Genomic DNA, 22,177 nt, shown 5'->3' with positions numbered 1-22,177 from the left:
TTCAAAGTATAATTACACAGAGATAGTTAATGGAGCAGTGGAATGACTCATTTATGTAGGCATTCTTTTTTCTTTTTTTTTTTATAGGTTCAGCTCTGATCCAGATTAATCTTTTTCATTTGTCATTTTTGTTTGTATCAAGGCCATGGAAGAAGCCCTGATGGGCAGCATGACATAAATGTGTATAATGGATCCTTATTTTAAATTTGTATCAGATTCGATTATCTGGGTGAGCTATGGACTTGTTCAGATGTGGTCTGAATTGAACATAAATTGGTTGTGCCACAACAAAAGAAGGCTGCTTGAAAAAGGAAGACATGTAGGATGTATTGATCCCCATAGTAATAGACCAAGAGCCTATCTGAATGAAAAGGTGAAGTTTTGCTGTTTAACCATAAAGGCAAACGAGAGGGGTTGGCACACCTCTTGGAAGAGAAAGTGCTGCCTTTCTAATTGCTAAGGCTAATACAGAAAACAAGCTGAACAGTGTAATGCACTCGGTGTGTGTGTAAAATGTCAATTTGTAGAGGATGTAAAGCTCCCAGCTGTCACAGTATGTGGTCCCGCCAAGCTGCAGACAGGATGTAATAGCTCTGAGTAATTTAACTCTTTCTTCTCTAAGTAGAGCTGTGGCATCCTCTGCAAATGACCACAGGACTTATAATGACAAAATGCTGCTCTCATCATTCATCACTTCAACTCTCAAAATGTCAGGGTATATTATTTCCACTGCAGCCTTGGAGATCTAGCCCTAAAACTTGTTTGATGGTTTTAATTCTGCTTGCGTAGGCAAATGTGGGTAGACAGTTCTGATTAATCAGAGCCTGCATGACCTCCCTCTTCCCAACTCTAGTCTGTCACCTTCTCTTCCCCATTACCCAAGACAAAAGAGCTAATACTGTCTTTCAAATTGAGTGCTGTAACATTTATTTTAGATATCTGCATTGATCTGCTTCTGAATCCTTGCTAATTTTGAAAATATTTTCCTTAACTTCCAGGTATTTTCTCATTGAAAATCTTCAGCTGGTGATTCATCACTTTTTTATTTTCTGCTATACCGTATCTTTAGTGTGCTAACATGAATTAAAATCTCAAATACATCATGGTGTTGCCATTGCCCTGGCAGAACTGAATGGGGTCAGCGTCTGATGCAGACATAGTAAAAACCTTTTAAAGTGGGATGTATCAAAGACTTAAAAATTATCTCTGCTGAGCCTAGGCTGCAGGTTGCCTTAATGTAAGCCTTGGAACAAATTCTCTGGAAATGAGGATTTGATTTGTCTGTAAATCTGATTTAGGTCATATGGCAGCTAAGCTATGTTCTGCAGTCTCTGGCCATGGGAGAAAGGCATGACCAGGTCAGCAAAGGAACTGAGGGTGATGGGCATGAAAAGCAGCTGTGTGTGTGACCCTCTTTACCACCCAGAGAACATCTACGTTGCCTGGGCAGAGCATTTCATCATTATGCCCCTTGTTGCTTTTTAAGAAAAGCTGAATAAAAACCCGTCAGGAGCCTGTTCTTTTCAAAAGGTTTTCATAATTGTTTCATTTTTTTTATGTAAGAAATGAAAGCAGCATAGATACATACGTATTTGTCTACTGAACTTAGTAAAAATATACTCTAGACAGCATTAAAATCCACAGGCTAATCTTTGTTTTTGTTGATAAATCTAGTAATAAAATCTATCAGTATGAACTTGAAACTTCCCTGATGCTTTCTTCTGGCAGTGACAGTATTGAATGAACATCTAGCAAGGTGAATGCTTCTTCGAAGTGAATAAAGGGCATTTGAAGTAAACAGGCAGAGAAGCACAGGATTTGTAACTGTATGAATAAAAAAAATCACATCCTATCTGTCACGGTTTGCTTAGGTTTCTGACAAGAGCAGAGGTAAGAATTAGTTCTCTGCTCACACATAGTATCTTTCCGGAATAAGTGAGCATACTAGATCTCAGTTTTCCATTTTAAAACAAGCTGAGAAAAAGCATTCCAGTCCTCTTTTATGCTTTATAAAAAACCACACAGGGCACAAGTCATGTTTCTTTTCCCCAGCAGGTCACCTTTAGTCAGGCAGTAGTGCCCTGCCTAATGCACCTCTTTGACCCTGTGCTGCTGCCAGGCAGATTTGAGAGGAGCCTCAGCATTTTGAGGGGCGCAGGAGGCAGGTGCTGGGACCCTATCAATCTCATACACAGCCTGCATATATGTGAAGGGCAGTGCCAAGGTTTGCTCTCCTGCTGCCTGGAGCAGTAGCAGTAAGGAGGGTCTGTGCTTCGGCTGTGTTTCTTACATGGAAAGAGATTATTAGCTCTACGAGGCCTTGAGTAATATATGGTTTAGAGCGAGGTGTCCCTGCCCATGGCAGGGGGGTTGGAACTTTATGATCTTAAGGTCCTTTCCAACCCTAACTGTTCTATGATTCTATGATTCTATAATGGAATGAGGCACATGGCCTGTGTGCAAAAGCCAAAGTTGGTTTGAGAAAAAAAAATAAAACCAAGGGAAATAATGGGGAAGCTGTGTGGAGATGAAGTTCAGGTTAGATATAAGGAAGAAGTTCTTTACTGTGAGGGTGGTGAGGTGCTGGAACAGGTTGTCCAGAGAAGTGGTAAATTCTCCATCCCTGTTAGTGTTCAAGTCCAGGTTGGACAGTCTTGGGGACGTGGTCTAGTGCGAGGTGTCCCTGCCCATGGCAGGGGTGTTGGAACTAGATGATCTTAAGGTCCTTTCCAACCCAAACCATTCTGATTCTGTGATTAAGCTGTGTGTATTAAGGCACCCTAGAGTATGCAAGTTCTCAGGTAGCGTTTTTCTGTCTTCTTTTGTTCCCCAAAACAGTTGATGGAGAAACAGTAGCATCAGCACACACCTTAAGGTACAGTGTGCACAAGTGTTGCAGGAATTGTGAAACTAAAGGTGCCAGAGTTATTTAAGAAAATGTACTGATGGGATTGATAGATCACATTTAGTTCTTGTGCTTTATGGCCTGTTACTTGGGAGTTGTCCTGCCTATCACATGTATGTTACCTGTGCAATGGTAAGTTTAACTCATTTCATAAGATGCTTCTGTGCTTCCTTTGTGAAGAACCCTCCATGTCAACTCATTCACTTTGTGAAGCTTTTGTTACCTATCCTGTCCTTCTGTAGACTCAAAGCTGTGTTGCTATGCACGTGTTCCTGTGTTACAGGTGCAGGCAGTATCACGAGCCCTCAAACCTTTTTGTGAGTTTATACATACACTAACAAGTCAGATTTGCATCTGCAGAAGCCACTGAGAGAAGTGGTCTTTGTGGGCACAGGAGGGCTTTTGGTCGTTTATTATTTTAGCCTAGACATGGAAACAGATGTGAATGCTGCTCAGCAGCCTGTGTGTATATGGAAATTGTGACTGGATACATCTGAATCACAGAAAAGCTGTCTTAACAGGATGCTACCCCATATAGTGTTACAGCTTTATATTCTCAAAAATATTTCACAGTGCATGAATTCACATATATTAACTAATCATAAATAACTCTGTGTTACATATGCCCAGAATAATGTGCAAAAAGCCTGTCTGTGGACTTATTTTTTCCCTTTTTTTCTATAAACTTCTCACCAGGGTCCCAATTTGCAGCTAGGCTGTGTTGGTCAGTGACCTATCTGCTGCCAAAAACTGCTGGTTTCTACATCCCACACTCCTCTGCTATACAGCTAATAGATGGGTAGCAAGTGTCTGCCATCAAGGTGCTGTCATGTATTACATGTGGAAAATTTAGGAGCAGCTCAATACTAGAGGAGCTCAGTCCAGCTTTTATTGCTGAAACACTTATGAAACTTCTCTTTTGCTTCCAATGAACATTTTTAATAGATCAATAATGTTATATTGTTAGCAGAAATTACCTTTTGGTAGAAGTCTGAAAGGAAAAAGGCAAATAATTCACAGATTTAAAGCTCAGATTTAGGCCACTTGTCGCCTGTGTTACTGCAAAAACATAAAACATTTGCAGCATGCTTCTACCAGGTCATTCTTGCACAGCCCATATATTCCATTTCTCTCTTTTCCTTTTCCTTCTTTTCCACTAAGGTGCAAGCCCTGCCTTCACCACTTTCTCTTCCTTCCTTTGGTGCCCTAGGAGAGAAAGCACTGACTTTGGTGGTGCTGGGGAGTGGTGAGCAGCCCTGGATGGGGCGCACGTTGTCTCCCTCGTGGGCTCTCCCCTCTGTTATTTCTAAGAGCTGGGTTTGAACGCACTGTCTGTTTTCCCCAACAGTAGGTTACACTTCCAAAGCGACTCATGTTTTTTACTTCCCATCCTCTTTGCCATCTGTCTGTAGATCTTAGTACACAGTCTGTTAGGATTTGCTGATAAAGGTTTTATTAAGATTTATTTAATGGGATTTTCAATCTTCCCCTCTTTAATCCATGCTGGAAAAAATATTAAATAGTGAAAATCCACAGCTGCCTTGTAACTAAATCACATTCACTCAACCTGGGGAGGAATGATTTCTAAAGAACTTCTGTCTCACAAGAGCTTAGTAGTTGTTTTGTTTATAATCTTGCTGTGGTTAAAATTGCTGCAGTGGGGGGGAAGGAAAGAAAAATGGTTAATGCAGTTGTTTGTGTGGCTTGCCCTAGATATTATTGTTACCAGTTTTTCATATTTTCCTTTATTCTTTTCTTCTTTTTTTCTAATGAGCAGAAGCAATTGTGAAAGGAGAAATTGCTGAAAACAAACGGTACAACTATAAATAAAATGAATTCTTTTCATCTGATGCAAGTCAAGGGAAAAACCTACCTCAATATGCTCTGACTTCTTGACACTCAAGGTGTGATCAGAGATTACTTATCATCCACAAGAGAGTGGAAGCAAGTTAATTAAAATTTCCCACCCTTTCACTGAATGAAATGTCTCCCAGTTTGAGATGCATTATTTGAACACTTCTTTTTCAGTAGAGTGTACTTTCTACTTCTTCTAGTGTTCAAATCCAATATTTGCCACCTAGAAAGAGCATTGCAATTTCATCTTACAGAATTTTATGTTTGACATTTTATTTCTATTGTCTCAAATAATAGTAGATAGAATAGTTTTAATTATTGTATTAAATATAAATTCAGCAGGACTGTTTTCCTCTCTACCTGTCCCCCAATCCTTTTTTTGTTTAGAAGCATTTTTGCTTTGGAAAGCATTTAATATGACACCAATTAAAGGTCTGTGTGACCGCGACTCCTGCTGGCACACAAATTCCAGGGATAAAATTACAGCTGATGATTCAGGAGGGGGAGAGAGAAGTCATTTCTTGTCGTCTTAAAGAAAGCTTCAATTATCTGTATTTGCAAGTAAGGAGCTTGAAGTTCCTATGAATTACACCTGTTTATTCAGGAGTGACTCCTTTCTCTTGTCTGTCATCTTCAAATGCATCCAATTACAAGAAATAGCTTATTCCTCGGGGACCTGGGGAAGAGGTGTGGTGTCTGACTCCAGCACAGCGTCCTGCAGAGTCAGAGAGAGCTTGTTAAGGAGGATGTGGAGCTCAGAGGAGGTGTGCACCTCTGCATTCATTACATTTCCTTTCCTCTAAGCAGCTGAGCATGCAGATTGTTGGGTACCATCTCACAGGAAAATCAAGTCACCTTTTTTGTAACAGTTGTACAGCACTCATTCCCCAGAGATTTTTACATTTCCAGATTTTAAAAAAGAAAAAACTATAAGCCTGACTTTAATTTAATCCTGGATTTATTTTCTGAAAACCTTACACTTCTGAAAGTGCTTACCTGCTCTTTTCCTTTCTGCACCATTGGAATTGTGAAATACAACATCATCTGCTGCAGATGATGCTTAACCCTGACAAGTCAGACAGGTCCAAAGCCAGTCTTGTCTCGCTACTCAGAGCCTGCAGGGACAGTGGGGCTGTGGCAGGAGTGATGGCGTGTCCCTGAAACAGTTTGGCTTCTGCAGCAGCGAAATGAGCTCTGCGTGGTATTGATGTCGTTCCTCATTGCCCTAATCTCCCTCTGATTTGTGATGTTTGTTGTACATGATACAAGGAGAAGGTTCTCCGTGCTAATCACCAACCTTAGGCAATGAATTCAAAATACAAATCCTCTTTGCCACATAGGATGTTGCTTGGGGCACAGACAGGGTTTGCCGTGCCAGTCTTTCCTGACCTGCTAGTCTTCCACCCCCTAAATGAGTGAGCTCCTTGTGGTTTTTCCTCCAAACACTGTTTGATGGAGGAATGTTTTGGTCAGGTCCTTTTATGCATTCTTCCAAGCACCTCATGGCAGGCTTGTGATGGTGGATGCTCTGACCTTATTCTTAATGCTTATGTTGCATATTTTCATCTTTGTTTTTGGAAGGCATTGACCAGACTTACGGCTCTCACTGTGTTGTTAATGTGTTTTCTTGAGACATCAGCTCTTAAAGGCATCTAGATATGTCAGAATTTTTACGTTACCTTTGGATGTTCTATTTTAAAAAACAGAAAGAGGGGAAAATATGTATCTTATGGGGAGAAATGGAAGTTTGAGGAGACGCTAAATCTACCATGATCACAGCTGTAGTGTAAGCCCCGACAGCTTCAGAGGGCGTGAGAGCTATTGGTCCCCTCTTGCAGGGCATCTCTTTCCTCTCCTAGAGTTAGCAGTTCTGGTCTGTACATGGTGATGTTGTATCTCTGTCAGTCTCTGAAAGCCTCTGTACAGAAATTAGAGTTTTTAAATGTTTGCCTTTGTAAGCAGGAGTGATACAAATTCTTCAGCTATTTGCGTTTGTAGTCATGATCAGGTTTTTAATAGGTATAGTCAAACAGTCAGTTATAAAGATACCAAGTGACCTAAATTACATTTGTTAGAAGAAAGGAATAGCTGAGATTGGAATTCACTAAAATACCTTAAAATAACTACAGAAGGATTTGGATTAGTTCTGATCAAATGACTGTTTTATTACCGTGGAATAAATGGATTTTTTTTGGAGCTTCAGAACTATTGTGCCTTACCCAGTGTTGAGAATTGGCACTTAAAACTCCTTGCATGCACATGAAACAGCGTGAAGTGCCTGAGCTTTTTGGCAAATGTAATTGCTATTCCAATAGAATATAGTTATATTTGTAGAGACTGGTAATTACCATCTCCCTGATTTGTGTTTATTAAAATTAAAAACTAGTAAATGTGCTCTAGCATCTATTTGTTAAATTACTGGACGTCAAGTAGACATCTCACTGGAGCAGTCTGTTGAAAGCACCAGTGCTTCTCTCTGTGCGAATTACAGGGCCTGCCATTCAGCAGAAGGAGAATTAGCGAGGCTCGGCTGGGTTGATTGCGGCTGGAGCCAGACTTTGTACTAAAAGGCAATGCTTTTGGTCTCGCCCACGGATTTCCTGATTCAAAATAACAAGGAAGCAAAGCGTCTTTGTGGGTGATAAAAGCAATAGACCTGTACTTAGGTTTTATTTTTGTTGTTGCTGGCTATTTTGCTTTTGATCCATCACGGTAGAGTAACCTGACTGATTTCTGTACAGTTCTTTAGGGTTTACTGTAGCCTAGACAAGAACAGAATCTGAGCAAGTCAGTGTTGTCATTTTTTAACTACTTGAATATCTTTTTGCCTAGGAAGAGATAATTGATAACATACAAGGAATTAGTCCTATTCAGATCTGGAGTCATCTGAAGCTAGATAAATGACTCAGGCAGTGTGAAAACAAGATCACAGATGTTTACTGTTTCAAACAAACTCATTTAACAGTTGGGATGTATGGACGAATGGTCCCGTGTCTCATGGTTTTGATTGTTTTCCTTCCTGCCAAGCTGAACATACAGAGTGACCCTATAGAAACCCTTTCTCCCTCCCAGAAAACACACACATGTTTTTTCTTAAGGGTTTTTTTTCACGTCAAACTGAATGTCACACTGCAAGTGATGATGCTAACTGTTGATTTTTCTTTCCTAGGGAGTTGAAGTGCAGACAGATTACGTTCCGCTGCTGAATTCGCTTGCCATGTACGGCTGGCAGCTGACATGTGTGCTTCCTACTCCCATTGTGAAGACAAACAGGTAGGGAGAGGTGGGCACTGCCTTTCAGCCAGAGTAGTTACTGTTGGAACACCGCAGTTTGTGCAGTCAGTGTGGCTTCCCCTGCATGTGCACGGTAACTGCCTGTGGAGACCCTGCTGTAGCTCTTCTATGGGTTTTCTGAGCCTCACAAGACATGTGGCAGGAAACACGTGCCCAGGGTGGTCAGAACACTTCAAGGTGGTAGTTTGGTTTCTGCTCAAGTTTTCTGGGTATTGTCTCTCTGTAAACTCCTTGACTGTAAAATTTGTACTCTGGATCTCCCAGTAACTCCTCTTAGAGCAAAGACAAAACGTGTGGTAACATTTAGAGTGAGATGTTGCCTACCTGAAGGAAAGTAATTTTACTTGTGATCGATGTCTGTCTAATGCTGCTGATCCACACGGTCTAGCTGAGCAGGGCCATGTGAGACTGGTTTTTCATTACTCTAGTAGCCTTGTTTGCATACATAATCATTGTGCTGTCTACTTTGCTATTATTAATATTCTGGGGTTTTAAATATAGATGCAAGTAATTTAAAAATACTCCTCATAACTGTGGTGAAAAACAATTATCCCAGTTGTTAATCATGAAGATGGCGCTTTCTGAGCTTTCACTGGTCAGGAATATATTTATATATATATACACCAATATAATCAATTACGATTTTTTAATCTTAAAAGAGTAAAAATATGCCCAGCACTTGAGGAGATCTAGATGGAGACTACTCCTACACATAAACCCCTAAAAAGTAAAGGCCATCTGTGCTGGGGGAAAAACAGTATTTAAGTTTCTCATATATATTTAAATATAGGAATGAAAAGAAAATCACAATTATGGTTCGGAAGCCCTGTCTCTTAAAGGTATATCTGGTTTTCTTTCTCTTTTAGCTTTCTGAACCTCATTTGTAACGTCAGTGACAGAGGTCAGGTTGGCAGTACAGAAGGGCACCCACCCAGTCTAACCACTGGTGGCATTTGGTTGTGCCTCCTGCCATGCTGCAAGACCTCTAGGGAGCACCCAGCCCCATTCCAGATTAGTGCCCTGCAAAGGAGGGAACGCTCTGGTGTCCCTGAGACACTGGCACTGGAGCACCTGAGTTTCTTGCTCTTCATTTCAAACAGTTTATTCTGTGCTTACACACTAATGCTAAAACATTCAGCAAAAGTATGTCACAGGCTGACAGGCTGTATCAGGCTGAACAGTTGCTCTTTTTTTCACCCCAAAATACCAGGCTGCTCAAAGACACTGGGGACAGGCAGAGTTTAGGTCATTCTTCATTTTATTCTTCTTTGACCTGCAGAAATGAATGACTGAGATGGATTTTCACTTTGAACAATGCTGGATGTGAATTTAATTCATTCTCAGGAGTGTGCATTTGTTACTTTTCAGGGAGGGAAATTTATCTACAAAGCAAATTGTATTTCTTCAGAGACCTTCCTTGCCCCAGAAAGCAAAGAAGAAAGAATCTAAGGTAAACAACCTTCAGTTTCTTGTTTCTTTGTCTTTTACTTGATGGTACTTTAATATTGTAATTTATTTCCTATGGAAGTAAAAATGGCATGTTCACCATTTCTCTGATACAGTAGCAAGAGATAAGGAATCAAGCTGTTCATATGAAAGAACAAAAAATGCTCAACTGCTGTGAAAGCTCTTATATTTCATTCTGTGCTGAGCTCATGGCAGCAAGGCCATAAACCTCCATGTGACCTAAAATTCTCTGTCCATGTTCACTGCCTCCAAGGTGAAGCCAATACTATTTTCTTTCACCCACTGCCTGTCTTTTCTGTTTAAACTGCTCTTTGTTTCCTGCTATGTGTTTTGGTAGAGCCTAGCACAACGTAGGCCTGATCTTGGCTGGTGTTTCTGTGTATTGTGTGAATGTCAATGAATGCTACTTGAATTGAAAAGAAAAAAAGCCTGAATCCAACTAAATTATCAGAGAACATAGCTGACAGCTGATGGTGTATGTATGTGGATACACACATGTATTCCCATTTCCACTTTTAATGTGTATCTGTGGGAACCCTGCCCTGGACTTCAAGCGAGCAGACTTTGGCCTCTTCAGGAACCTGCTTAGTAAGGTTCCATGGGCTATAGCCCTAGAGGGCAGGGGGGCCCAAGACTCTTGGTTGATATTCAAGGATCACTTGCTACAGGCTCAGGAGTGTTGCGTTGTGACTAGAAGGAAGCGCAGCAGGAGGGCCAGGAGACTTCCTTGGATGGATAAGGAGCCGCTGAGGAAAATTCAAAGGAAAAGAGAGGCTTATAAAAGGTGGAAGCAAGGACAGGCAGCCTGGGGAGAATACAGGGATGTTGCCTGGGAAGCTAGGGACCAGGTTAGGAAAGCTAAGGCCCAGTTAGAATTAAACTTGGCTAGGGATATTAAGGATAACAGGAAGGGATTCTGTAGTTACATTGCAAATAAAAGACAGACTAGGCACAATGTAGGCTCCCCCTGGAAGCTATCAGGAGAACTGGCTACCCTGGATTTGGAGAAGGCTGAGGTTCTGAATGACTTCCTTGCCTTGATCTCCACTGGCAAAGGCTCTGACCGCACCACCCAAGTCTTGGAAGGCAGACGCAGGGACTGTGAGAATGAAGACCTTAGGCCATTGTAGGAGAATCTGCTTCGAGACCATCTTAAGAACCTGAACGTGCACAAGTCCATGGGACCTGATGAAATCCATCCGTGTGTCCTGAAGGAGGTGGCAAATGAAGTTGCTAAGCCATTGTCCATCATATTTGAGAAATCATGGCAGGTGAAGTTCCCGACAACTGGAAAAAGGGAAATATAACCCCCATTTTCAAGAAGGGTAAAATGGATGACCCAGGGCATTACAGACCAGTCAGTCTCACCTCTGTGCCTGGCAAAATCTTGGAGCAGATTCTTCCTGGAAGGCATGCTAAGGCACATGAGAAACAACAAGGTGCTTGGTGACAGCCAGCATGGCTTCACTAAGGGGAAATCCTGCCTGACCAATTTGGTGGTCTTCTATGATGGGGCTACAGAACTGATGGACAGAGGTAGAGCAGTTGATGTCATCTACCTGGATTTGTGTAAAGCTTTCGACACTGTCCCACACGACAACCTTGTCTCTAAATAGGAGAGGCATTAATTTGATGGATGGACCACTCGGTGGATAAAGAACTGGCTGGATGGCCACACAAAGAGTTGTGGTCAATGGCCCAATGTCCGGCTGGAGACCAGTAATGAGTGGTGTCCCTCAGGGATCAGTGTTGGGACCAGTCTTGTTTAACATCTTTGTCAGTGACATGGACAGTGGGATTGAGTGCGCCCTCAGCAAGTTTGCTGATGACACCAAGCTGTGTGGTTCGGTTGATACGCTGGAGGGAAGGAATGCCATCCAGAGGGACCTTGACACGCTTGTGAGGTGGGCTGATGCCAACCTCATGAAGTTTAACCATGACAAATGCAAGGTCCTACACCTGGGTCGGAGCAATCCCAGGCACAGCTGCAGGTTGGGCAGAGAAGAGATTCAGAGCAGCCCTGTGGAGAAGGACTTGGGGGTGCTGGTCGATGAGAAAATGAACATGAGCCGGCTTCAGTGTGCACTTGCAGCCCAGAAAGCCAACTGTATCCTGGGCTGCATCAAAAGGAGAGTGACCAGCAGGTCAAAGGAGGTGATCCTGCCCCTCTGGTCTGCTCTCGTGAGACCTGACCTGGAGTATTGTGTGCAGTTCTGGTGTCCTCAAGATAAAAAGGACATGGATCTGTGGGAGCAAGTCCAGAGAAGGGCCACGAGGATGATCATGGGACTGGAGCACCTCCCGTATGAAGATTGGCTGAGAAAGTTGGGGCTGTTCAGTCTGGAGAAGAGAAGGCTGCGTGGAGACCTCATAGCAGCCTTCCAGTATCTGAAGGGGGCCTCTAGGGATGCTGGGGATGGACTCTTCATTAGGGACTGTAGTGATAGGACAAGGGGTAACGGGTTAAAACTGAAACAGGGGAGGTTTAGACTGGATATAAGGAGGAATTTCTTTCCTGTGAGGGTGGTGAGGCACTGGAATAGGTTGCCCAGGGAGGTTGTGAGTGCTCAAGTGCGGTGTTCCAAGGCCAGGTTGGGCAGAGCCTTGGGTGACATGGTTTAGTGTGAGGTGTCCCTGCCCATGTCAGGGTGGTTGGAACTGGATGATCTTAAGGTTCTTTCCAACCCTAGGTATTCTATGATTCTATGATTGTATGAACCGCTGCCCAAACCTCTCGCACTATTACCTCTGAGAGGGAGATAGAAGGACTGGAAACAGGAATTGCTGACCTTCCTACAGTACTTGAGTTTTCCTTGTCCTTTCAGTACACAGAGTGTCAGGAAAGCCAGGTGAAATATGGAAGAGACCCCTGAAACCACATGATGAAAAGATTGCTAACGGATACAGCCTTATTGTTACCCTAGTTCTGTGTGCTTTGGTAAGTGATGGCTAGTCCAGTGTCACTGGGAAGAGAAGTGAGCTCAAGGCCTGCAGAAGCTGATGGGGAATGCTAAGCAGAGCTGAGCACAGGGAGCATTTAATCCACCATTTAAAATAATGACAGATTTCATCTATAAAGCCCTCACTCTTTTCAAGCCTGGTTCTTTGAAAGTCGTTTTTTAAAGACAGTGGAGATCAGAGGGTGTTTGAACTGACTGAAGTAGGGGAGAAGTACTGGGAGTGTGACACCATGATTTAAGAATTACCCTCTCTCACTAGCATAGCTGGAGTCCGAAGTAGTCTGTGAACATGTTACAAAGTCCATCTTACTTGGTTTTCTCTTTGTTTTCCTGTGATTAGGGGTCTTGGGATGAGGGTTGGAATGCCTGTATTTGGTCAAACCACACAGAGTGTGGTTTTAATGGAAGGGGTGGGAGCCTATAGTGATTGTACGTCTTCAGATAGAGAAATCAGTCTGACACTGATTCCTTGTGTTACAATAACAAACACATACCATCCAGATGACTCAAAGCTTTGTTTAAATTTTTTCATTCGGGGATATAAAAACTTATTTAACAATGTCTGGTTGACAAAACAAAGGATTTACTTGTTGGCAGTATTAAATATACAGACATCTTTGAGAGCAGAATCACTACAGCACATTTTCATACTGAAGGTCAAGGAAAAATGGGATATGTGGATTATAGTTATATAAAGAAATGTAAGACTGGTTCTACTTCTGTACATGGTTGTTGCCAGTCACATCAAAGATGCCAAGCCTAGCATTTGGTTAAGTTGCTGAATATTTTGCACATACAGTGTCACAGACTTTCGAGGGTTTTTTTCACTTGTGACATGGCATATCTGAAATGTTTACGGATAACCCCTCGCAGGGGGAAATTGTCTGATGAAATTAAAAGGACATTGCAGTCTTGGAAACTGACCCATCCTTTCTATGCACACCGACCACCTGCTGTTCAGTTTAGCCAGAGGAACAGAAGAGGAAACATGCAAGGAGTGGTACAACTTACTTTTCTCTTCAGTAAGACAGAAGTACTCGTAACAGAGCAATATCCAGTCAGTAATGAGATAATCGTGTTCATTCACTTTGTACAAACGTGATGCTTATGTTTGCATGTTTGTGAAATACAATATAAATACCTAAGTATACGTACGTTTGCACATGCACAAAATCTCCTACAGTTTGATCTTTATCACATTTAGGGCCCTGACCTTACCTTCCACTGAAGAGAGCTTTGAGTTAAAGGGGAGTTGTGGGTGCCCAGCACTTCTGCAAGTCAAAGAGAAAAACACTGTGGGGGGGGTGAATTTGAAACAGTTGAGCTCTAGACCTGAGATACTGTCTTTCCTATTTCTCTAAGTTGTGGTGATATTTAAGTGAAAGATTGCTCTTTCTAAGTAAAACCAAGAAGAATTTGCTGAAAGCAAGTTTCTACTTTTTTCCCCTTTTCTTTTTACATTAAGTTTTGGCTAGCAGAAGGAAAGAGCATTGTTCCAGCTTCATAATCTAATAAACTTAATAGGTTTTGAATGGCTTTTTGATTAAGGAATAAATAGCTAGATCAAAAATTTATGAACATGAGTCGTTCCTTGCACTGACTTCAGCACAGACATGGCTGCACTGGAGGAAACAGCTTTTGGACCACAGCCAAATTTGCTGAATATCTTGATGAGAGTACTTATGCCACCCAAACATCGCCTCCTAACCCAGCCCCAAGTTCCCATCAGCTTGGACACTGCTGACGTAATGGTTGTGCACATTCACATGTACTTAGCAAACTTGTGCAGGCTGGCACATGGTCTGGCTTTCCTTGGGAAGGACCATTTATTTGTTGACAAATGAAGCAGATCTATTAGTGGCACGTTAGCCTTTGTATATGTTATACCTGTCAAGTCAGTATTTCAAGGTGCTGCTAGTTCCCTTCTGTAATAGTTGAAACAGTTCTTCTGAAGGGGCAGCTGTGGTAAGTCTTGTGGCAAGTGCTACAAGAGGCAGTCTCATGCTTTCTTATCCAAAAAATTTCCTACAAGTTGTGCAGAATATCTTAGTGTTTGGGTATAGTCTTGGGTATGGTGTTAGTTCTGCTGCTAATCTGGTGAAGAACGTTGGAGTAACATCATAGGATTGCTTCCTCTGTAGGCTTTAGTGGTGACAGCAGGTGGAGTGGTACGCACTAGGCCTGTGAAAGAGCAGAAGCAGAATGCATCACAGTCTCATTTTTCTGTGTAATAGATATATCTGTGTAGGCACAAATGATCTTAAGCTGACCAATTTAGTCATGCAATCTTCTTTTGATCAAACTTTTTTTTTTGGTCAAACTAGCCTTTGAGTTAAAACTAAATAATGAAAGCTCTTCTACTCGGGAAAGTAAATGTCCATGTCAGAGTCTATCTAATGGTCTCTTAACATTTGTGTCTCTTACCTGTAGTTTCACTGGAGGTTCTCCAAAGAAGGCGTGCACAACAAACAAATGAAGAATTCCACAAAGCCTAGACTAAGTACTAGGGAGAAGCAAAAAGCAGCAGAGAGGCAGGAGTTTGAAGTCACGGAGAACACAAGAAACTTAGAAGCACAAATCTCAACAGCAGACAAGCCTGATCCAGAAGAGCAGCTGGATGATGTCATAGACTTGGGTGATGCAGTAGCTGGGACCAACAACAGAGGTACCCATCACAACGGGGCGTCAGAAGAAACATGTCCTGCCGGTTGCGATACTGGTGACAGTGATGCCCAGGTCTGCCTCAGCGAGAGCACAGCTGGCTGCTGTGTGGAGCAGGTCACAGAACAGGGACTCTGTGCTCCAGTGTCAGACGTCTGCAGTGGCAGGGATGTGTACAGCTCCTGTGAATAAGACCCGCACTGGGAGAATCCTGTGAGTTGCTGATACTTTGCCAAGAGAAAAGAACAGATTTTGCTTATCGCCATTGCTCAATTCAGCATTTCTTTGGCATTGTACTTCCTTTGCTCTTTAGCACACCAGTATCTTGATGTTTTAAGTCACTCCAGGGCCTGGGCTTTCTAACCCACAGAAATTAATTGCAAGATTCCATCTGCTGTACAGAGCGGGAAATGCCCTACACCGTCTCCTAGAGCTACACTTGAAATTAAAAAGCAAGGTCAGAAAACATACTTGGGTTTTTCTGTGAGTGACCTTAGTAAAATAGGTTTGCATCTAGGTCAGGGCAAACGTTCCACTCAGATCTTACTCTGTAATACTTTCTTGTCCATGTATCTTTGCTGGAGAAGTTATTGTGCCATATGTTATTTTGTCATTAAGCTTGTAGTGTCATGGAAATGGTATTTGGACTTAAACAGGCTGAAATGGGAAAGCATAGATAAGATGGCTGTTATCTATATTTATCTCAAATAGCATACTTACTGATGAGTTTTCTGAGTTTTAGTAACTCCTGCAGATCTTTAAGCAATGAGCAAAGCGTGCACCTATTTTAGGCAGTCTGGGTAAACAAATCCCAGGGTACCTTTGTGTGAGGTAGACAATTCCAATATAAAATGCAGTTCGCTATCTGCTCACATTTCTGTTTTCTTTATCAGTTCATCAATAGTGTGGGGGCTTCAGAAGGCAGAAAAACAGGGAAAAAAAAAAAGCAGGTAAAATGTGCTGCTTTCAGTAGCTATCATTGCTAAAATTGGAATGTGATGCTACCTCCTGCCCCTTCCAGGTGGTCATGCACCACTTCCTCACTGTTACGGGAACTGAAATTGTACACATGGGTCAGCGTCCAACAAATGTCACTAAATGACCTTACACATACCTTAATAAAGGGGGTTTTGTACAAGTAACCGTATTTTTGGACTGATACCTACCAAAAAGTCTGTAAAATTACCAACATTTTTATGTTTGGAGCTACATTAAAATATTTACAAGTGAATGTACATGTGTAATATAGTTTGTGTGCCAATGTTCTCCAAGTACTTCAATATTCCTAAAAATGTAGGAAGTAGCGGTTTCTCTTTGCTTATTTGCCTTCATCCCAGTTCAGAAGTGGTCAAGTAATTTGGTAATAAAGTGAGAAATACATTCTGAATTCCCCTGCTTTTGTTGTTTATAAAGCAAGAGCTCAGTAAGCATTTTCCTGGTTTTTCCCTTGGCTGATTTGTGCCTGATCATCTCCCTCAGTCTTCAAATCAAAATGCTGTATGAACTGTGTTCTCTATCCGGTGTGCACCTCGAGTGCCTCAAAAGCGTCTTCCACACCTCAAAATGATAGAGTTGGCAGAACATTGCAGAGAAGGGAAAAAACACACCACTTTGAATATTCATCTGATCAGGCCAGTAGCACTCAGGTTGAAACCACTGGATTTCACATACGCAAAGCACGGTAGTGGTGGGGTTTTTCATTTGTGAAAGAGTTTTTCTATTTTTAATTCAGTGGTTTAACTACAGGACTGGAAGTAACTTCAGTTTCTAGTGGGATTTTTCAGTTCTTTCATTCTGCTTCTTGAGATCAGACTGGAGTTCCAGTAGCCTCAAAAATGGGTTGTTTCGGTTGTTCTACTTAACTCTGTACAGTCTTAAGTACTTGTTTGCAGATTTTATTAGCGTAAGATCCTTCTACTAGGTGGTTTCTATTTCAAGGACTTTCTTTGTGTTACTATTGTTTTAAAATTCACTATATTTAATGAACATTTTACTAGTAGGAAGTGTTGCAGCAGAGCAAACTCTCCAAAGTCTTTGGAATAGAAAGTGTTTTTCTTGCCTTGCAGTTTGACCTTGTGTGACTGGATCCCAACTGCTTACAAAACTGAAGAGAAATAAAGGTCATTAGGAGATTTCTTACTTGTGGTACTTGTGCAACTTCCCACATTTGTCCCCAGGAGGAACTGGGCCTGTTTAAGTGGTGATGAAGGGAAACTCCTTATAAGCAAATAGCAGCAGTTCCTAGCGCTAGAGAACTGGCTACTTGGTCTTCTGTCTGACAGAGCATGTCAGGGGCTCTAGGAAAGTTGCACTTGTTTAAATGAAAGCTCAATTTAAACCTTTGTTCCCATAAATGCCGGGGTGGGTTAAGGTTGGGGAGATTCGAACTTTCATGGGGTTTCAGTTTAAAGAGGGCAAATGGTTTTGGTTTTATAGTCGCATAATCAGTTCCGACTTCTGAATCATGGCTCTGTGACTGCTCTGTGCATTTTATCTCAGCTGCCTTTGCCACTGGGGGCTTGAATAAGCAAGACCACCAGAGTGGTGGAGGAAGTGAAGCAAGCAGTCATGCCCTTATCTACAGTGAGAATGGAGAAGAGAAAGGGCTGGCCCAGCGCCTAACTCCTGTGTCTGGAAACCTGAGCAGTGCAGGGAAATACACCAACAGTGGTGAGACTGTGTGTGGCCACAGTGGTACAGCCTTAACCTTCCACTCGTGGTGGGGATCAGGGCTCTGTGCTGACTTCTCGCTCAGAGAAGCCACAGTTACGCTGAGCCACTGGCTCCACAGTGGGCTTTGTCACCCCAGCAGAAGGTGGAGAGAGAAGCCAGGCCCTTTCTTTTCCCACAGAGAGCCACCATTTTAAGCCTAGCCTTTTTTTCCCCCAAAACTAGGCTGAATCTCCTAGTAGGGATGCAAACTAACTTTACTGTGCCTCTCTTGAAGGGAAGGAGGCTCCAGTGAGTATTGCTGGCAGGCCTGGGGAAGGAATGGATGGGTTGTGTTACCATGTGTTACCTATGGTTACGCTGGGTGGTGACAGAGAAGCACAACAACTCACACAAGTGTCATGCTGGTGTATTTTAACCTGAACGTGTCCTCGTTTGTTAGACCAACAAAATTCAGGTGCGTGGGTCCGTCGGAAGAGGAGGAATTACACATGCCAGTGTTCAGAGCAAGTGTCTGTCTGGACAGTGGTGAAATGGGATGAGTACAGCGGAGAAAATCCAGCTTGGACAATGAAGAAATGCTGGTGGGTGAGTGAAGCAAGAGGAGTGGCTGAGTTGAAGGATGGAAAAAGAGGTTTGCATTGAAACAGCGGGGGGGAGGGGGCAGAACCGTGGTGGAGAGAAGTCCAAAACGTTGAAGCTTCATCATGAAAACAGTGTCTGTAGAGTTTAGGAGGCATTAAATGCACAAACAACTTGACTGGCACTTCATCTTGCATATTTTCATTATTGGATCTGTACACTTGAAAACAGCATAATTGAAATAGCTCAAAGGAGTTTTAACATATGCATGGAAATGAAGCAAAGTATAAAACAATGTACTTGTCTTTTTTGCTAATTTGGCTCCTCTTTCAGCTTGTTTCTGAGGTGAGCAGAAGAAGGGCTCTGCATTAGGAGACCCATTTTTTTTCACTGTACTTTTACCTCAGGGAGCCAATTATGGGTCAGAAATAAAGCACCATCAGCTATTCATGAGGCATTTCATCCTCCCAAACTGAAGGGGTATAGGAAGAGCAGATACTAATTTCTTGCTGATAAATGCTTCTCAAAGGCAGGAGGAGCGCTGGCTGACAGCACCAGCGCAGCTATGAATTCAGAGCTGTAGATTCAGTTTGTGTCTCTTCCAGCCTGTCAGTGGAGCTGTGCCTCTGGCTGTAAGGGGTGATCCTTGCCAAGCCTCTGGTGGCTGAGAGGTGCCTGTGATGCCACATGCTGCAGCTGACTCTGCTCAGGACCTTACCTGGAAGCTGAAGGGGGGGAGAAAGGATTTTCCATTTAATTGCTTTCTGTTATTCACTCTAAAAGCCCCTAAAATGAGGTAATGATGACTGACTAGCCACTCTGCTTCCAGTTAATGAATGCAAATCCTATAGGAATACTTCATATTCATTGTACCAGATGAGCGCGCAGTGAACTGGTAAAGTGTGTGTCACAGGAAGGAGAGAAAGATTCAGTCTAACAAGGCTGTAGCACCAGGTAACTACGCTCTATCTCACTGAGTTTAAATGTGTAGATGGAGACAGGTTGCATACCTCATTTTATTGGGAAAATAAAAAAAAGAGGAAGAAGTATCAGTCTGCTTTTCCTGTGTAGTTGCCCCTGAGCTGATGGCACAAATGTAAGAGGAAAAAGCAGTTTCTAATACGGCACGTTATGGTTCAGTGATGTGATGAGGATGTTTCTCCACCTCAGTAGCTGCTGAAGAGCAGGGTTTGCTCTCTGTTCCCGCCAGTGTGGGCTAATAGCATATTCATTTAATTACTTGTAGAGATATCTTCATGTATAGGAGAATTTCCTTTCTTTTTTATTTATTTATTTCCCTGTCCCCCTGTCCAATTACAGAATCACAGGATGGTTTGGAAGGGACCTTGAAGCTCATCCAGTTCCAAACCCCTGCCATGGGCAGGGACACCTTTCACTAGACCAAGTTGCTCTAAGTCTCTCAAGTCCAACCTGGCCTTGGGCACTGCTGGGGATGGGGCAGCCACAGCTTCTCTGGGCACCCTGTGCCAGGGCCTCAGCACCTTCATATTAATTCCTGATATTTAATTGTGGTGGAGTCAGATCCAATAACATAGCTTGAGGTGAAACTGATGTTTTGCCACAAGACCACTAGAGTCTAAGCTAAAGATGAGTCTCCTGAAATATTAAGTGACAAAGGGAACAGGCTATGGAGGAAAAGGGATGTTAACAGCTTCCCTGGCTTCCTGGCTCAGAAATGGCATTTATTCCCATTACAAACATGATGGCAAGGAGTTCAGTGCCCGTTGGCAGGATTACCGTGCGAGGTAAGAATGAACTTAGAGCTGAGGTTCCTGCTATTTGAGATGGGGAGGTAAGGAATTGTTTTCTTCCTCCATCTTTCAGTGTGTGTTTAATGCTGCTCCTCAAGCGGGTGAGCCCATACAATGAGCGAGATGTGTCCTTGCCCCACAGCACTGGTCTGAGTGTAACAGGGGATGACAGAAAGAGGTTAGAGGGAAAAGAGAAGGATTGCAGAGGCAAGGGGCTTTGAAATGCCTTTTGTTAAATGGACATTTTGGGGCAAGGCTGAGGAGTGGTTTGTGAACGAGATGTCGTTTGGACTGAAGAAAGTCTGTGCATTAAGGGGAAAAAAAAAGGGTAAACCAGTTCATTATGCATGTAATGATTTAACAGTCATATGAAAAACAGCATTTAAAGGCTTCTTGGAATCTCTTTGTCATTACACTGATAAGCATGCAGGAGCCTCACGCATGATTTTTATTTTAGGGCACCAGGACTTTCCAATAGCTATTAGTGCATGTTTCTAGAAAAATACCCAGCCTGCTTCCTCCGAGCACCAAGCTCTGACATGGCAGTTGCCATCTCTGAGAACACAAACAGCCGTGGTTTTATTTTCTGTGGCAAGCACGCTGTCCTATTTACATTCCAGAGTGAACAAACAAGGAACCATCCCCTGAAACGGGGGGACTTGGAAAGAATCTTCCTCATTTGTGCGGGAGGGAATGTGATGAGACATCCCCCCCTGGGGCTGCAGCCACAGCTCAGTTTGGCTGCCTGTAGTGCTGCACACGACAGAAAAACAAACCTCAGTGGATGAGGCTGCAGGCACCAGAAGGTGAGAACTCACGGGCAGTCTCTCATCATGGCACCCTCTTTGACTCCCAGGAAGCACTAGGACATTTCAGTTGTTCACTCAGCTTCTGCAACAACTGCAGCTGTATTCCTGTGCCGCAGGCAAAACAGGGGCTGCAGTTTCCCAGCGAGGTTATCGCTGAGGCTTGAGGTGAATGTGGATGTGGCAGAAGGTATAAGCTTTATCAGAGATTCAGGTAAAAAGAGGTTAAGGCTCAAGGCTAAACCCAGCATCCAGAGCTGAAATGACTCTCTAGGAGGACTAGAGCTGGGCTGCAGGCTGTTTTAGCCAGGCACTGGAAGTTATGCTTGAAATATATAAAGTGCTGCACACCAACAGTACTGCTGCAGCGTGGGAACTGGGTGATGGGATTGGTATCTTTGCAGCCTCTGTTGAAGGCAGAGAAGAGGGATGCTGAGAGCAAGAAACTTGCTGCATTACATATTTGACTGTTGTCTGAAACGTAACTCAAGGGAAGGAGGCGCTAACAAAGAGAAGGCCTTACATCTTTTTAGCGTTTTTGAAATTCAATAATAATCTAAGCTTTTTAGTAATTTAAATGTTCCTTATGGAGGTCTTCAAATGTACAGTGGGAATCTCCATCACTTAAGGACTTGAACTGCCTACAGTGGTGTTTAACAAACTCATTATGGCTTTTTGTTAGTCTCATCATTGCTAGGATGAGTTTTTCTACAAGTCAGAGGAAGAAGCTTCATTCAGGAAGGGACCCAGTGTCAGTCACTGCACCCAGAGGTACACTCCTACCTTGAAAGTGCAAACTCTTCAGAGACTCTTTTCCAAACAGAACAGGTATCTCCTGGAGACTGAGACAGACTCAGTGCTGCAGCAGGATTATGGAGGTGCCCTGCCCCAGCTGCTTTAGAGGACGCAGCCTGTACAAGTTCAAGCTGGATGGGCACTCACAGCACCAGCAAGAGAGGCAGGTTCCCGTGAGTAACTCCCATCCAGCTCCATCAGAGGCTAACACTCAACACTCCTAGCTCAGGTCTGAGTCTGATTATGAAAACATGTCTTCTACTGTCAGCACAGTTGCCTTACTTAAATAAACCACATAAAAGGCAGGGGGGTTTCTTTTAAGAAGACGTGGCAAGAGGGAAGTCACGGCAACTTGACTTCTATAAACGAAGGATACAGACCTGGGGAAGGCAGTGTGTTGTCATTAGCACA

General features: G+C 42.9%; 1 protein-coding gene across 2 annotated transcripts in view; it reads left to right on the top strand.

Moving 5' to 3' along the window:
* The window catches only part of RFTN1 (raftlin, lipid raft linker 1), a 101,731-nt gene extending 85,359 nt beyond the window's left edge, over positions 1-16,372 (top strand). For both annotated transcript variants that reach the window (XM_061351043.1, XM_061351044.1), the window contains 3 exons: positions 7,929-8,032; positions 9,422-9,503; positions 14,911-16,372. In XM_061351043.1, coding sequence (XP_061207027.1) covers positions 7,929-8,032; positions 9,422-9,503; positions 14,911-15,333 — 609 coding nt within the window. In that variant the 3' untranslated portion in view covers positions 15,334-16,372. The remainder of the gene's footprint in view (positions 1-7,928; positions 8,033-9,421; positions 9,504-14,910) is intronic.
* Positions 16,373-22,177: the final 5,805 nt, after the last annotated feature.

The sequence above is a fragment of the Neopsephotus bourkii genome, unplaced genomic scaffold (assembly GCF_033783945.1).
Source record: "Neopsephotus bourkii isolate Nb327-2 ecotype Australia unplaced genomic scaffold, CSIRO-AGI_Nbou_v1 NB_549, whole genome shotgun sequence".
NCBI classification, from domain to species: Eukaryota; Metazoa; Chordata; class Aves; order Psittaciformes; family Psittacidae; genus Neopsephotus; species Neopsephotus bourkii.
This window is presented reverse-complemented; position numbering and strand designations above follow the sequence as displayed.